Source organism: Nilaparvata lugens, chromosome 14 (genome assembly GCF_014356525.2).
Source record: "Nilaparvata lugens isolate BPH chromosome 14, ASM1435652v1, whole genome shotgun sequence".
NCBI lineage: Eukaryota > Metazoa > Arthropoda > Insecta > Hemiptera > Delphacidae > Nilaparvata > Nilaparvata lugens.
In genome coordinates this window covers 4,290,859-4,306,877 of record NC_052517.1, presented here as the reverse complement: position 1 = coordinate 4,306,877, position 16,019 = coordinate 4,290,859, and the positions used below count along the sequence as shown (strand labels likewise).

Sequence of the window (16,019 nt, the reverse complement as noted above, 5' to 3'; positions counted from 1 at the left end):
GCTTACGCCCAGTCAGTATTACAGTATGGCATTAGGGTATGGGGTGGGGCATTGGACGTACATTTTAACAAAATCTCCTTAATTCAAAAACACTTAATTAAAGCTGCACTTGGTCGACCCAGACGTTACCCTACAAATCTCCTTTTTACAGAATTCCCAGTTTTAACAGTTAGGCAACTATTTGTGAAAAACATAATATTATACATAATTAAAAACAGAAATCTATTTACACCTCAAGCTCGAACCTACAATTTTCGAATGCAAGATAATTATCAAATTAACAGAACTGACATGACTGTATGCCGAAGACAATTTCCTTACATCTGCAATAGACTCATCAACCTGCTACCAGAAAACTTAATAGCAAATAGAACAACAAAAGCAAATCCTAAAAAAATAGCAGAGTGGATAAAATCAATAAACACTTCTCAATTCTTACAAACATAATATAATATTAAATATCACCATCATCTCATTTCACTAACTACAGTTCATCAATAATTGTATCAATTCTCAATTATATTTCAGATATATTCCTTCCAACACAATATATATCAACATTGACTTATAACAGCAACCAATCATAAAATTTAATATAGCAGTAGCTTACTTCATTTGTATTACACTTCAACTTTTCTCATATTATCAGTATTCTGTACATTTTTATTGTCATACATATTTGTATTATTTTTTCTTCTCTTTCACTTGTGTATTGTACTTTTTATGAATTTTTTTGGTACTCGCTGCCAGCACTCAAACCCTTGGTTTTGCAGGCAGCGCCTATTATGTTATTTTGTGTAACAAAGTTTTTATTTATATGAATACTTTGATTGTCTATCTTGTTTAACTTTGTTTTGACATATATCATTGTTTTGTATTATATTTGAAATGGCAAATAAAATTTGATTTGATTTGATTCATGCGTCCTATTAATAGTCTGTAGTGAACACCTTCTAATATATACACACATTTCCAAAATATAGAGACATGGAACACTGAGAATCTCCATTTTAATAAAATAGTCCCTACAATGTGTTTGTGGATGCAACCTCAACATAGTGCGCAATGCTTTCTTTTGACAAATGTAAATTTTCTGAAGGTTACTCTCTCCAGCTCCCCATAGGGCCACTGAATATGTAATATGTGACTCCACCAAGCAATGATAGACCGTCTTCAATAGAGGCTTATTATTTAATTTACTTAAATTCCTTAAGACAAAAATTCCACTCGCTATTTTACTTTCAATCTTATCCAATTGTTCCCCCCAACCCAGCCCTTCCTCCAGTTTCACCCCTAAGAAGTCCGTTGAGCTCTTGATTACCAATTCCGACTCTCCAATGAATAATTTAGGTGTTTCATTGTGTCTTAACCTCCTACTCTGATGCGTTTGTAGACACATATAATCTGTTTTCGAGGCATTCAACATCAATTTATTATTTGCAAAATATTAGCACAGACTATTCATCTTAACATAGGACTCAATCTCCAATTTTCTCAAGTCTTGGCTTCTTGTCACCAGAGTCGTATCATCTGCAAAAACATACAGATTCTCAATGGGAACCGACCCTGCAACATCATTCACATAGATCAAGAACAGATTTCCGGTCTTCGTGGTGACTGAAGACATGTGTATGCTCTCATGCCTGCTCTAGTATATCGAGCCGCCCGGCAACCGAGCGACAACCGAGCGGTTGTAGTCTGTGACTACAATCGCCGCGATTCGCCGGCGACTACTAAAACCGAGCGATGCATGTGTACGGCACCATGTGTTTCCCTATACCTGGCAATCGCTCGTTTTGCCAACCGCGCGACAACCGAACGTAAATCGCTGTCATGTGAACAAGCTCATAGTCCTTCCACGTCGGAGTATGAATTTACATTCATGAATTTTTTCAACAATGCATTTGTTACAGTGAGTATTTGATTCACTTAAAACATTCACTAAACTTGGTCTATGACCAAGGATCCCTGACATGGCCTAGTGTACTTTATGTATTTGCTGGCTGAAATAAAATCATTGAATCGCTTGAAATCAAATTGTTTTAACAAGACGATGAATTGTTCCGTAGAAATTTGATTCTCTATGAACTAGTAATTATGTAAACAGTAGACCTCACGCAGTATTCTCATCCACAAGTACCTGATTGAAACTACAGACCTTATGGAAATACAGCAATAGACTGGCTTCTCCACACATCTGTGTAATCACTTGTCAGCTGATTTATGATGAATAATTCTATAGTCTGATTTTTACTCTAATATTGGCTCTTTGACAAATTAATGTTAGTTGCTGTAAACGTGTACTGGACCAAATTGCATGCGGTTAGTGCCGGAAGAAAGGTTGGCGGCCCTATATGTGTCGGTTTACATTTCAAATAAACGTCAGATGTTATCACCGCTGATTCGTTTAAACTGAGATGGTGCACACGGCCATTGAAGTAAATTACCTAAATAATTACCTGAATTACCTTCCTCTTCACCAATACCAGCAATGCCTGATGGGTTGCGTCAAGAGTAAACTCTTGATTTATAACTTTTCACATTTTCAACTATCGAGATGGCAGTACACGTCAGGCAAGGCCTACCAAGTCGTTATTTATAATGAAGTATAAATACATTTGTTTGGGATAGCAATCTTTGTTGTGTATGATTGAAATTTTTATTCTGTTTGATTATTTTCTGAATTAGTGATTTTTTTTGTAGTAAACACAAGGATTTCCTTAGTATTTTATCTACCAATGTTTTCACATCAGTGTTGTTTGTTGCAATAAAATAAATGAATATTTGCAGGAGAAACGCTACCCGGTGGACAGTTTAGAGCGTAGCCAACTGCACAAATGTCTGGACACTCTGCAGCAGAATATAAAGGTGGCAACACTGCAAGCTATGGTGGAGCGGCTAGAGAGCGTATCGCGACAGCTGGGGTGAGTGCTAAATGAAGTATTTCGACTTTTTGTAATAAAATCATAGAGAAACAATAGCGTAAGTAGATATCCCATGGTATAGGGAATTTATGTCGCAACTTTTACTGTTATCTCAAGCCGATTACTGTCGATTATTGTTGTTTTGTTGGAGTGATAGTGTATGAACGGCACAATTTGAGAGACTACCAGCGTCACACAGCTGCATAGGAAAGAACTATGTGAACTATCGGCTTGGGATAACAGTAAAAGTTGCGACATAAACGCCCTATACCATGGGATATCTACTTATGCTATCGTTTCTCTATGATAAAATGTTGTGCAAAAATAGTTTTGCAAAAGAAATATTTCTTCTATGCTTAGTTTTGAAGCATCTAAATTTGAAAATCTGCTTTGTGAAAATACTTGAGGACTGAAAATTTTGTTAATTGAAGAACTACTAGTTGTTCTGTGAACAGTAGACCTCACGCAGTATTCTCATCCACGAGTACCTGATTGAAACTATAGACCTTATGGAAATACAGCAATAGACTGGCTTCTCCACACATCTGTGTAATCACTTGTCAGCTGATTTATAATGAATAATTCTATAGTCTGATTTTTACTCTAATATTGGCGTATGAAGGAGGCTCCTTCTTCCTTTTTTAGTATCATTGAAATGCAAAATTTCCAAAAACCTTGTATATACGTCGACGCGCAATTAAAAAAGGAACATACCTGTCAAATTTCATGAAAATCTATTACCGCGTTTCGCCGTAAATGCGCAACATATAAACATTTAAACATTAAGAGAAATGCCAAACCATCGACTTGAATTTTAGACCTCACTTCGTTCGGTCAACAAGACTTAACCTATTTCAGACTATGTTTTTATTTATTTTTTGATACAATTACAAATGATATGAATATGATCGGGATAGAACAACAGGCATATCTTTAAACTATTCTGTTCCCAAATTTTGATAAATAATAAAATGTCCGAAAAAATAGGTTATGTTCTTACTGAGGAAAGTTAAAGTTCAAAGTTCTGTCCAAAATTATATATGAGCTAAAATTTTTGAATTGAGAATGATTAGAATACCAAATTATAGTCAATATTGCACTTAATATCACCGCACTTTGAATAAATTAACTTGAGTTATTTCAGAAAATTTTGAAGCACAAAAATATAAACACAACTTTCCACTAGGCACAGCTGTTACCACTATTTAGTGTTATCTATATTTGGGAGAGGAATAGCACAAGGTTACCTTATTTTTCCTCTCCCTATCATTTTGATTATTTACTTATATATATATATATATATATATATTATATATATATATATATATATAATATATATATATAAAAGCGAAGTGGCACTCACTCACTCACTCGCAGAACTAAACATCTACCGGACCAAAAACGTTCAAATTTGGTAGGTATGTTTAGTTGGCCCTTTAGAGGCGCACTAAGAAATCTTTTGGCGATATTTTAACTCTAAGGATGGTTTTTAAGGGTTTAAAGTTCTTTTAGCATGTATATTCTTCTTATTCCAATATCTTAAAATTATAATTGAAAATGTCCATACCATAATTATGTTAATATAGAACTATAATCTAGAGAGAGTACCTCTTCGAAACAGTTGTTCTGGTACCGTAACTAAATTAAAAATTTTGACAGGTTTGCATTAAGTTGAGTTGACTTTTTAAAGGTTGGCACCAAGTTGAAGATTGAAATGCATTTATCCAGGACCTCCTAAATACCAATTTATCCAGTTAGCCAAAATTAGCGTTTTCTCAGCTTTTCTGCGTTTCCTCACCTTTTTCAATAATTGATGGAAATATATTTAAAAAAATTCAGTAGGTTACATAGGTTTAGCTGAGGTGGAAGAATTTTGTTCGCCAAAGATACGCCGATATAGTAACAGGTGTTTTTCGAGATCAAATTGACATAATAAGTTCAAATTCGGTACAGAGGTTCCGCTGAGGTCTACATGCAGGCGAGCGAAGCGAGCCCGTTGATCTCATTTTTGGACAATCCAGTCGGAGGTCCAGAATTCGGTACAGAGGTTCCGCTGAGGTTTACATGCAGGCGAGCGAAGCGAGCCCGCTGATCTCATTTTTAGACGATCCAGTCGGGGGTCCAGGGGGCGGAGCCCTCTGGCTAGACGGATATGGCGAGCGTAGCGAGCCTGACGGCTAGTTGATGTTATACATGAAGAAGGCTGACAGTTTCAGTTTGGTGACAAATTGATAAAGTGTAGTTGACATGTGAAGACAAAGTAGTTTTTAATCAAGAAAAGCACTCAAGCTTCACTTGTTGACTGGTTATGAATAGTAAGTAGCCCAAAGTTTGATAAATCGCTAATGAATTCTTATTAGTCTCAAAGTACTATAGGATACGATGACCCCTGTGTTCAATGGGACTCTAAAGCTGCGTACACATATTCGCGCTTCCAACCCGCACCGAGCACGCTCCTCCCTCGTACCACCATCGAACCACAGTCGCTTCGCTCACGCACCCATCATGAACGTTACGGAAGATGTTAGATCTTCTCGCGTTCCCCGGTCGAACCACTGTTGCTCCCCGGTCGATCATCAATCGCTCTGCTGGAGTGACGTTCGGTTGCGGAGCAGAGCGACAGTCTGTACGCACCTTAAGGCTCAACTCTCATTTAGGCGACTCAGGTGGAGAAGAGACTGGACTCTAGTGGAGAGCATGTGTTTCCAAATGGTGACACTCAGACCAGTCGATTCTAGTCTCCGCGACGTCACCATTTGGAAACACATGCTCTCCACTAGAGTCCAGTCTCTTATCCACCTGAGTCGCCTAAGTGTCAGTTGAGCCTAAAGGTGCGTACAGATATTCGCGCCGCGAACATGAGCAATTCACTTTTAATCAGCTGACTATATCTGTATTTTTACAGAAACGGTAAAAGATATAGATATAGAAAGCTTGGCATCAGCTGATTAAAAGTGAATTGCTCATGTTTGCGGTGCGTATATCTGTACGCACCTTTAGGCTGACAACTATAGTGAGGTCCACGTTATAAGGGCAGTGTTTGATTAACATTGGTATTGCTATCCTTGTCTATCATTCAACAAATTGGATAGCGCTATATCTTTTCGCTTTGCTCTGCGGCCAGATCTTCTAACAATGTAGAATTGATTAATTAACAAAATATTTCATCTTAACTATGATATTATTGAAAAATAAAATTTCTCGCTTAATGAAATATAGTTGATATTTGAAACGATAATGAACAGTTGATATTACATCAATAAACCTGTATCAGCTACCGTCTATAGAAGGCATTGACAAGACAGAGGTTCGGCAACGTTCTTCTCCTATCTTTCTCCACTGCCACTATAACGTGGACCTCACAGTTATAGCTGTAAGCATGTTTATCATGCACATACACATGTTCATCATAAGCGAGAGGGTTCCAACATAAAATAAATAGCCAATAACAATAAATAAACCATTTGAAAATTGCAAATGGTAATGATTGAAAAATAATTTATCCTCAAATAGATCAGCGAAGGAAAAATAAACTACAGAAAATTGATTGATTGAATACTTTATCTGTGTAGATTACAATATATTCTGACTTATACTTTTATTGACCGAGCGAAGTGAGGTGTAAGATTCAAGTCGACGGTTTGGCATTTATCTTAATGTTTATATGTTTCGCATTTACGTCGAAACGCGGTAATAGATTTTCATGAAATTTGACAGGTATGTTCCTTTTTTAATTGCGCGTCGACATTATATACTAGGTAAAAATCAAATGATAAAATTCATTAGAATAGCCTGGAGGTACCGATCTCAGCTGATTGTGGAGTTCAACACTTAATAATGCAATCTTTCTCCTGTCTTATTTACATTAATTATTTGTAGAGTCTAATAGTAGTCAACTTCTGGCAGACGGCCTGAAGGCCATTGCTGTATAAAATTTATCAAGTTATTATATATATATTTTTTGTTGTTGTGGTTGATGTCAATAAAGATTTTTTGAATTATTATTATAAAAGGAAAAAGGAGCCTCCTTCATACGCCAATATTAGAGTAAAAATCAGACTATAGAATTATTCATAATAAATCAGCTGAGAAGTGATTACACAGATGTGTGGAGAAGCCAGTCTATTGCTGTATTTCCATAAGGTCTATAGTTTCAATCAGGTACTTGTGGATGAGAATACTGCGTGAGGTCTACTGTTCACAGAACTACTAGTATAAAACAGCTTACAATACAGCAAAATTATAGAAGAAGACTTCTCATGTTTTTTATGTAATTTTCAACTATTCTTTACTTCCCTCTATGCCTTCACTCTGCTCTTTCTCTTCCCTTCCTCACTCACTTTTTCTTTTCCCCATTTCTTAATAATATCCCATTACTAGCCGTCAGGCTCGCTTCGCTCGCCATATCCGTCTAGCCAGGGGGCTCCGCCCCCTGGACCCCCAACTGGATTGTCCAAGAATGAGATTAGCAGGCTCGCTTCGCTCGCCTGCATTTTTATCATGTTAGGACAATCCAGTCGGGGGTCCAGACTAAACGTCTGGCTAAACGGATATGGCGAGCGAAGCGAGCCTGACGGCTAGTAATGTGATATTCCCAGGATTGAAGTAGCAGTGCCCAATCAATTTTTCCTCGATAAATGCATTTAAATCTTCAACTTGGTGCCAACATAACAAAGTCAACTCAACTTAATGCCAACCTGACAAAATTATTAATTTAGTTGCCAGTTAAACAACTGTTTCGAAGAGGTACTCTATCTAGATTATAGTTCTATAGTAACATATGATATGGAAATTTCAATTATAATCAAGATTGGGAGAAGAAGAATATACATGCTAAAAGACGAACTTTAAACCCTTAAAAACAACCCTTAGAGTTAAAATATTGCCAAAAGATTTCTTAGTGCGCCTCTAAAGGGTCAACTGAACATACCTACCAAATTTGAACGTTTTTGGTCCGGTAGATTTTTAGTTATGCGAGTGAGTGAGTGAGTGAGTGAGTGAGTGAGTGAGTCAGTCAGTGAGTGAGTGCCATTTCGCTTTTATATATATATAGAAGATTATTTTCATGTACTGTTAAGCATTGAACACTCGGCCACTGCGCTCAGGTTCCTCGAACCTTGCAGGGACTTCCCGTTTTTAATATAGTTATGTATAATCCTATTAATGGTATTTTTCTTTTTCATTTTATATTGTATTTTTCTTTTTTTCATTTACAACCATTTTTGCCATTGTAATTATGTTTTTGGGACAAATAAAAGATTTGATTTGATTTGAATTTACATAATAGACTGAGAAAATAATTATTGAACTGTATATGATATGAAAAAACAATTTGGAATAACTATAGATAATATTGTTATGCATCTAAATAAATTGGCGGAGCTTTGGACATTTCAATATCTATTCTTTGGAAATAATGTTCAAAATATCCTTCCCACTAACTCTCTACCAAAGAATCGGAGATACAAAAGTCCAACCGCAAAAAAGTTTGCTGGAAGCCTTTCGCTGTGTAGACACAACAATGTATGCCGACATGTGTATCATGCATGTTCTACTGTTAGTGACTAGTTTAAGGCTCAACTCACACTTATGCGACTCAGGTGGAGAAGAGACTGGAGTCTAGTGGAGAGCATGTGTTTCCAAATGGTGACACTCAGACCAGTCGATTCTAGTCTCCGCGACGTCACCATTTCAAAACACATGCTCTCCACTAGAGTCCAGTCTCTTCTCCACCTGAGTCGCATAAGTGTGAGTTGAGCCTAAGGCTAGGGCTCACGAGCGCACAAAGTGCGTCCGTTGCAACTTATTTTTTGACGTCCGTTGTAGAAATGAATAGAAGTGAATTGGTGACAACACACGAGGTACGTGCGTACCAAGTAACGGAAGTCGTAACGGACGGTGATTTTTGAACTGCGTAGAAATGCTACAACGCACGTCGAGACATGCGAAAGTTATTGCTTCGTCTGGTTCAATTGCGTAAAGCCAACTGACGTTGACGCACCACACTCAACGCTCGTGTGGTGTCATTGGCGACGGCCGCATAAAGTAAGTTGCAACGGACGCACTATGTGCGCTCGTGTGGCCCCAGCCTAAGAGATTTTGTGGTATTTCTTCATAATTAAGAGAAAAAGACGTTGCTGTTGTCAACAAAATATGTAGTGGTATTTAGTGGTATTGACTACATCAACATATTTTTCTTTCAAATTTCGAGCTGACTTTGATTCAATCCTGTAATAGATAAATGAATGAATTGATAAATAAATATGCTACTATTTTGTTGGCAGGCTAAAATTCGTGGCGGGACCCACAGGTTTGGATTGGTTCATATCTTCGGACATGTTCTATTTGGAGGTGGTCCTGGAGGCCAGCGGAGCAGTCAAGGATGTCAAAATCCACCACGAGGGGAAAGTAGAACAACAGGTGTGTTCATCCAATACAATATTTATTCACTTTTTGTGTAGTTGAGAAGTTGATATTGTGGTAATTATTCATATTGAATAGAAATACTAAGAAATTGTCTTTAACCACAGATTTATTGATACTTGGACCGTTTTCGGTTGTTACACCATTGTCAATCTCTGATAAACAATATTTATTCATAATTGTTGATATACTGTATAATAAGTCTTTGGGTTTCCGAGCTCGGGATTTAGCTAAATTCAAGACTTAAAGGCTGTGCAAAGGCTAAAAAAAAACTTTCTACTGGTTATATTTAAAAAAAAAAATCGATTTGTATATCATCAAGCTATTAAAATGAAAAACGTTTCTCAGGAAAACATTTTTTTTTCAATCATTACTTTTTGAGATATGAGCGGCTCAAGTTTAAATTTTTTGGACAGATCATTTCAAATTCGGTTAGAGAGATCCATGAGATTTTAGAGGATAGATCTTATAAAATGAAAAATTATTGGTCATTTTTTGTAAATTGAATAACTTTCTCAAAATTGATATTTTCAGAAAATTTTGGCTGTAGGACATGATTTCCTATTTTTGGGTGTATTCCCCCTCCCCCCCATTACTAAATTTGAAAATCCCTAAGGAATCCTGTTCAGAATTAATTTTTCTTTCAGGTGATGTGTAGTTTTTTATCTATACTAGAAAATATCCAAGTTGTATAGGGTAGAAGTGGTAGGTTTACGTAATTTTGAAAACCCTTTAAAAAATAGGCCTTTTTTGAAAATTCGTAGCTCCGGAACCAAAAATGGTAGAATCCTGCGCGACCACTCAATTTAGTGGAAGTTTCATTATCTTTCATTTTGTAGAGAATGATTTTACCCCAAAAACTCGAAGTTTCCGAGATTAAATGGAAAAATTGAAAAAAGTCCAAAATTTTAGGGTTTTGGGGGGGTTTTGGGGGTGCCCTCTGGCGTGTCAGCAAATTTCAGATTCGAATTCAGCGCCCCAAAATACATATAGAACCGTCGAGAAAAATTTCGGTGCTGTTTCCTGAAAAACGACCATTTGACTATGTGTATTTATTATGATCAAGTCAAACCTTTATTTTAATCACATTTTCTACAAATATAAATTTTCATTCGCTTAGAGTGTATTTTTATTCGTTTGTACTGTTAATAATTTAATTTTTGTTAATATTTTTTTATTCTAGAGTTGTGAGGAATTAGTCTCCTGCCTGACCCGCCGTGACTTCGCCGACTTTGCCAACCAGCTGGAGGGACTGGCCGGCATCTACCAGCTGAATGCAGACAAGAAGGTCAAGTGCAAAGCTTTCACCGCCCTAACTTCACTCGAGGCAGACCTCACCAGTCTGGCAGCTGTGGGACCTGGACCACTTGACATCCAGGCGCAAGTGCACAGGTCGCTGGTTGGGGTGCTGCAGAAACGCAGGGGAGGTTGGTATTTTTTTTAGTTAGGAGAGGTTAGTTGGATGTTTCTCCTCCTCCTCCTCCTACTTCTTCTCACCCTTTTTCGGTAGAGAGTTAGTGGGGAGGATATTTTTAATATTGTTTCCGAAGAATGGACATTGATATGTCCAAAGCTCCGCCAATTTATGTAGATGCATTACAATATAATTAGGCCTATCTATAGTTATTATATTACAAATTGCTTTTTCATATCATTTACAGTTCAATAATTATTTTCTTAGTCTATATTATGTAAATTCATCTATAATTTTGCTGTATTGTAAGCTATTGTATATAAGTGTATAAGCCAGTATATATTGTAATCTACATAAATAAAGTACTCAATCAATCCTCCTCCTCCTCATCTTCTCCATCTCTCCTCTCCTTCTCCTCGTCGTCTCCTTCTGCTTCTTCTGCTTCTCCTTCCACTTCTCCCTCCCATCTTCCCAGTTATCTTTTACTTTTCTCCCCCTTGGGGCCAGACCATATTGTGCGTTTTTTTAGGCGTTTCCAGACAGAGTTTTTATAGTCGGCAAGGCAGGAAAGTCTCTGGCTGATTGGATTGGCGCCTGAGATGAAACGCTTAAAGCTGTGCAAAGGCTAAAAATAAACTTTCTACTGGTGATATTTTTCTAAGTTTTTCGATTTGTATATCATCAAGCTATCAAAATGAAGAAGTTTTCTCAGGAAAACATTTTTTTCCGATCATTACTTTTTGAGATATGAGCGCCTAAAGTTTAAATTTTTGGGACAGAAAATTTTAATTTCGGTAATAGATAAATCCATGAGATTTAGAAAATAGATTCTTCATGATATTGTTGATCAAGTAAAAAAATGTTCTTTAAATAATAATGTTTAAGAAAATTATTCATTTCACCAAAAATGATCAAAATTAACTCAACTAAAAGTGATTTTTGATCATTTTTGGTAAATTGAATAATTTTCTTAAAAATTAATATTTTCAGAAAATATTTTTCTTACTAGATCAACAATACCATGAAGAATCTATCCTCTAAATCTCATGGATTTATCTCTTATCGAATTTGAAATGTTCTGTCCCAAAAATTAAAACTTTAGGCGCTCATATCTCAAAAAGTAATGATCGGAAAAAAATGTTCTGAGAAAACTTTTTCTTTTGATAGCTTAATAGTATACAAATCGAAAAACTTTGAAAAATATCACTAGCAGAAAGTTTATTTTTAGCCTTTGCTCAGCCTTGATCAAAAGTAATGATCGGAAAAAAATGTTTTCCTGAGAAAACTTTTTCATTTTGATAGTTTGATGATATACAAATCGAAAAACTTTGAAAAATATCACTAGCAGAAAGTTTATTTTTATTTTAGTTTATTGTCTGGTCCTTCATCTTGTCATCTGCTCTCTTGTATTATTGTTGTTCTCTTAATTGTAGAAAGTAAGTTGACTTTTGTTTTGTTAAACACACGAAAAAAATTAATCTGAATCTTCTCCATAATCATCATGATCATCTTCTTCCACTTCTCCTTAAATCAAGTATTTCTACACAATGTAATGAGTAAATAAATGTTTATTGATTTTTTTTAAATTTATTTAGGCCACCCAATGAAACTGACCTACTTTGTCAGCCCCTACGACTTGTTGGACACAGAAGCCAACCAGTCGCGACCCCTGACTGTTGACAGTCTACTGGCTGATGACAAAGTGGGACTCAGTGTCACCGTATGCATGGAGGGCTCACTGTCACACAAACTGCAAACTGCCACTCTGGTCACCCTGAACAACCAGAATAATGGCAAAATGTGAGTAGAAAAGGACAGCAACAATTATGTACTTGTATTGAACCCACTTTGTCACAGTCCCACTTTGTCAGATGACAGTTTTAGTTGATCGTCTACTGGCTGATGACAAAGTGGGACACAGTGTCACCGTCTGCATGGAGGGCTCACTGTCGCACAAACTGCAAACTGCCACTCTGGTCACCCTGAACAACCAGAATAACGGCAAAATGTGAGTAGAAATTCAGCTAATTTATGTACTTGTATTGTAAGTCATCGATCCCGGCCATCGACCTTATGGAAACACAGCAATAGACTGGCTTCTCCACACATCTGTGTAATCACTTGTCAGCTGATTTATGATGAATAATTCTATAGTCTGATTTTTACTCTAATATTGGCGTATGAAGGAGGCTCCTTTCTCCTTTCATATTATCCTTGAAATGCAAAATTTCCAAAAACCTTGTATATACGTCGACGCGAAATTTAAAAAGGAACATACCTGTCAAATTTCATGAAAATCTATTACCGCTTTACGCTGTAAATGCGCAACATATAAACATTTAAACATTAAGAGAAATGCCAAACCGTCGACTTGAATCTTAGACCTCACTTCGCTCGGTCAACAAGTTACATTTGGACCAAAATCTAACGGGACTCGAGAATATTCCGAAGAGAGAGAGAAGGAAGGCACCTAGAGACCGGACCAAATTGTTCCGACTCGTAAGCCGCATTCCTGACGACTCCAGAGAGCCGGGTACAGGGAGTACCCAACTATAGTGAGGTCCACGTTATAATGGCAGTGAAGAAAGATAGAAAAACGTTGCCAATTCTCTCCATTTTGCCACTGACTGTACACAGCTGTTACTCAATTCATCCCATTAAATTCAATCCAATAATATTTTCATTTCCTTGATAAAATAATCAATTTAATGTCAAATTAATCAAGAAAATATATTGATTCAAAAATTTGCTACCATAACTGAGATCAGATTTTTATTTTTATACAAACCTGAAATGGCGGCTAATTTGAAAAGCTGTGATAAAACGATCTGAATTTCAAAACAACAGAAATTGAGTTATTTGGTAGGTACTCTATTCCAATTCCTTTTTAAAATAATAAATATAGATCCTATTTAAAAATAAGTAATTTTAATGGATTAATTCTGAAATAACCTTTCAATATTATTTATACCGGTACGAGTAGGTCTAACCTATACGGGTAGGCTAACTGAAGCATGGATGAAGTCTAGGATGGTTAGTTATCAACTTTTAAAATGTAATTTCAGGTATTTTAATTTGTGTTTCTCATACGGTAATGTTTAAAACTTATTTCATCGTTTCAAAAATACATTTTAAATCAATTATACGACTTGTGTACTCAAGTATTTTGATAGAATGAAGAAAAAAATGGCGGCTGAGAATTTTTGTTCAGTTTTGTACAGTCACTGTCAAAAGTAAATATAAAATATTCTGGCAAATAGACAACATTGCAAAGCGAGAGAGATAGTGCTATCTGTTTTGTTGCATGATAGAAAAGGACAGCAACAGTATTGTCAATCGTACACTACCTCACTATAGACGACTTATGGCCAAGTCCTGTTCTGGGGCTCTTTTTGGTTTCGAGTGGAATAGCAAGAGGACCTCCAATAGGGATTGGGAACGTTTTTCCCGACCCGGAGATTGCATTCCCAGAGGCTACCAGACTGTTCCTACTCCCGTCTCACCACGTCCAACCCTGTTAAGCAGTGCGAAAGCTCGGCCCCTCTTTCTTAAAAGTGGAAATCATCTCAACAAGGCACTCACGGCCCTGTTTCAACCCCCGACACGAGCTAGGGTGGTTGACGGACACCACACGAAGTGTCCCGTTCCCTATTGCGGCCCACCCCAAAATAATTGTTTGTTTACTCACACAAAAATAATTGTTTGTTTACATAATTTACCTTATGTATAATTAAATCTCCAGGTAATTAAGACTCCAGGTACTTTTTACTACAGATAATCATCCAAGGAAAAATCGATAGAAAAAGAGGTCCTGGAAGGAGAAGAATATCTTGGCTGCATAACCTTAGAAAATGGACGTGAAAAACATCAGCTGAACTCTTCCGCATGGCTGTGGACAAAATTAGGCTTGCCATGCTGGTTGCCAACATCCGAAACGGATAGGAACTACAAGAAGAAGAAGATAATTAAATAAATAAATAAATGTTTATTTCCCAAAAAACTTAAACTACAATATCAATTACACAAAATATTAGATAAATTACAATATTACATAAAATAGTTACAAAAAATTATTATAATGTGTCCTCCACTTGTTTAGTTATTTCTGGTTGGAAATTGACCTACTCCACTATGGCCTACCATGTTCTAGAGTAGGTTTTGTTAGTTTTTTGTGCGTATTATTAATTAGTTAGTGTTTAGTAAGTCATTAGGTGGTTAGTTGTTATTTGAAATAATGTTTTCTATGTTCTGTCTTCCTTTGCTCATCAACCAATTGTATACTATTGTTTTGAACTTTCTAGGATGATTAATCTGTTTAAAGTTTGCAGGAAGTAGATTGTATAGTTTTGGTGCTAAATGATTGAAATGTCTCTGGTATAGTGCCTTCCTTGCAACACTGGTGATGAGAAGATTCCTGTATGTGGTGTTGTGGATGTGGTTTCTGGTTTGAAATGTTGTTGGGTTCTTGTGTAATCTGCATAGTATCTCCTTGGAGTAAAGCTGTCTTGGATCCATCACGTCAAACTCATTGACAATTACAGAAAAACTTTGATTAATAAAGTTTTTATAAATAATAAATTTGATAAATAAGTCTCCATCAATAATTGTTTTTATATGTTTTTTGACAGCCCATCACCGTCCTACACCCCTCTAACGGCCGCTAACAGCGCCAACCTCCCAGCCTGCTTTGCACTGAGACTCTCGCAACCGATGCCCGTCTGCCTCCAGCTGTTGGACCAAATCAGACGCGTCATCAGCGCAGGAGGAGATGTGGGAGGAGGAGGTGGAGGAGGAGGAGAAGGTGGAACCCAATGTGCTGTGCAGTTGGTGGGCAGTCAGCAGCCCATGTTGGCACTACTGGTGGCTAAGGGAGGTGGTGGTGGTGGTGGTGGAGGAGGAGGAGGAGGAGGAGGAGGAAAGGAGGTGACCCCGGTTGAGAATCGTGGAATGTTTGTGGTGAGTGAGCCTTGTTGTTCAGCGCCGTTACCATAGAGAAAAAATAGCGTAATTGACCGAGCGAAGTGAGGTCTAAGATTCAAGTCGACGGTTTGGCATTTCTCTTAATGTTTAAATGTTTGAATGTTTATATGTTGCGCATTTACGGCGAAACGCGGTAATAGATTTTCATGAAATTTGACAGGTATGTTCCTTTTTTATTTGCGCTTCGACGTATATACACGGTTTTTGGAAATTAAATACAGAAAATATAGCATAATATCATAGAGAAACAATAGCGTAAGTAGATATCCCATGGTATA

General features: G+C 36.8%; 1 protein-coding gene across 2 annotated transcripts in view; it reads left to right on the top strand.

The window, feature by feature from the left end:
* LOC111052066 (mediator of RNA polymerase II transcription subunit 1) overlaps positions 1 to 16,019 on the top strand; it is a 32,171-nt gene that overhangs the window by 2,463 nt on the left and 13,689 nt on the right. The window contains exons 3-8 of one of the 2 annotated variants that reach the window (XM_039440560.1): positions 2,791 to 2,924; positions 9,209 to 9,344; positions 10,531 to 10,774; positions 12,357 to 12,463; positions 12,672 to 12,769; positions 15,390 to 15,717. In XM_039440560.1, coding sequence (XP_039296494.1) covers positions 2,791 to 2,924; positions 9,209 to 9,344; positions 10,531 to 10,774; positions 12,357 to 12,463; positions 12,672 to 12,769; positions 15,390 to 15,717 — 1,047 coding nt within the window. Of the gene's footprint in view, positions 1 to 2,790; positions 2,925 to 9,208; positions 9,345 to 10,530; positions 10,775 to 12,356; positions 12,562 to 12,671; positions 12,770 to 15,389; positions 15,718 to 16,019 lie in introns of both variants that reach the window. The other variant, XM_039440559.1, reaches the window with a different exon arrangement.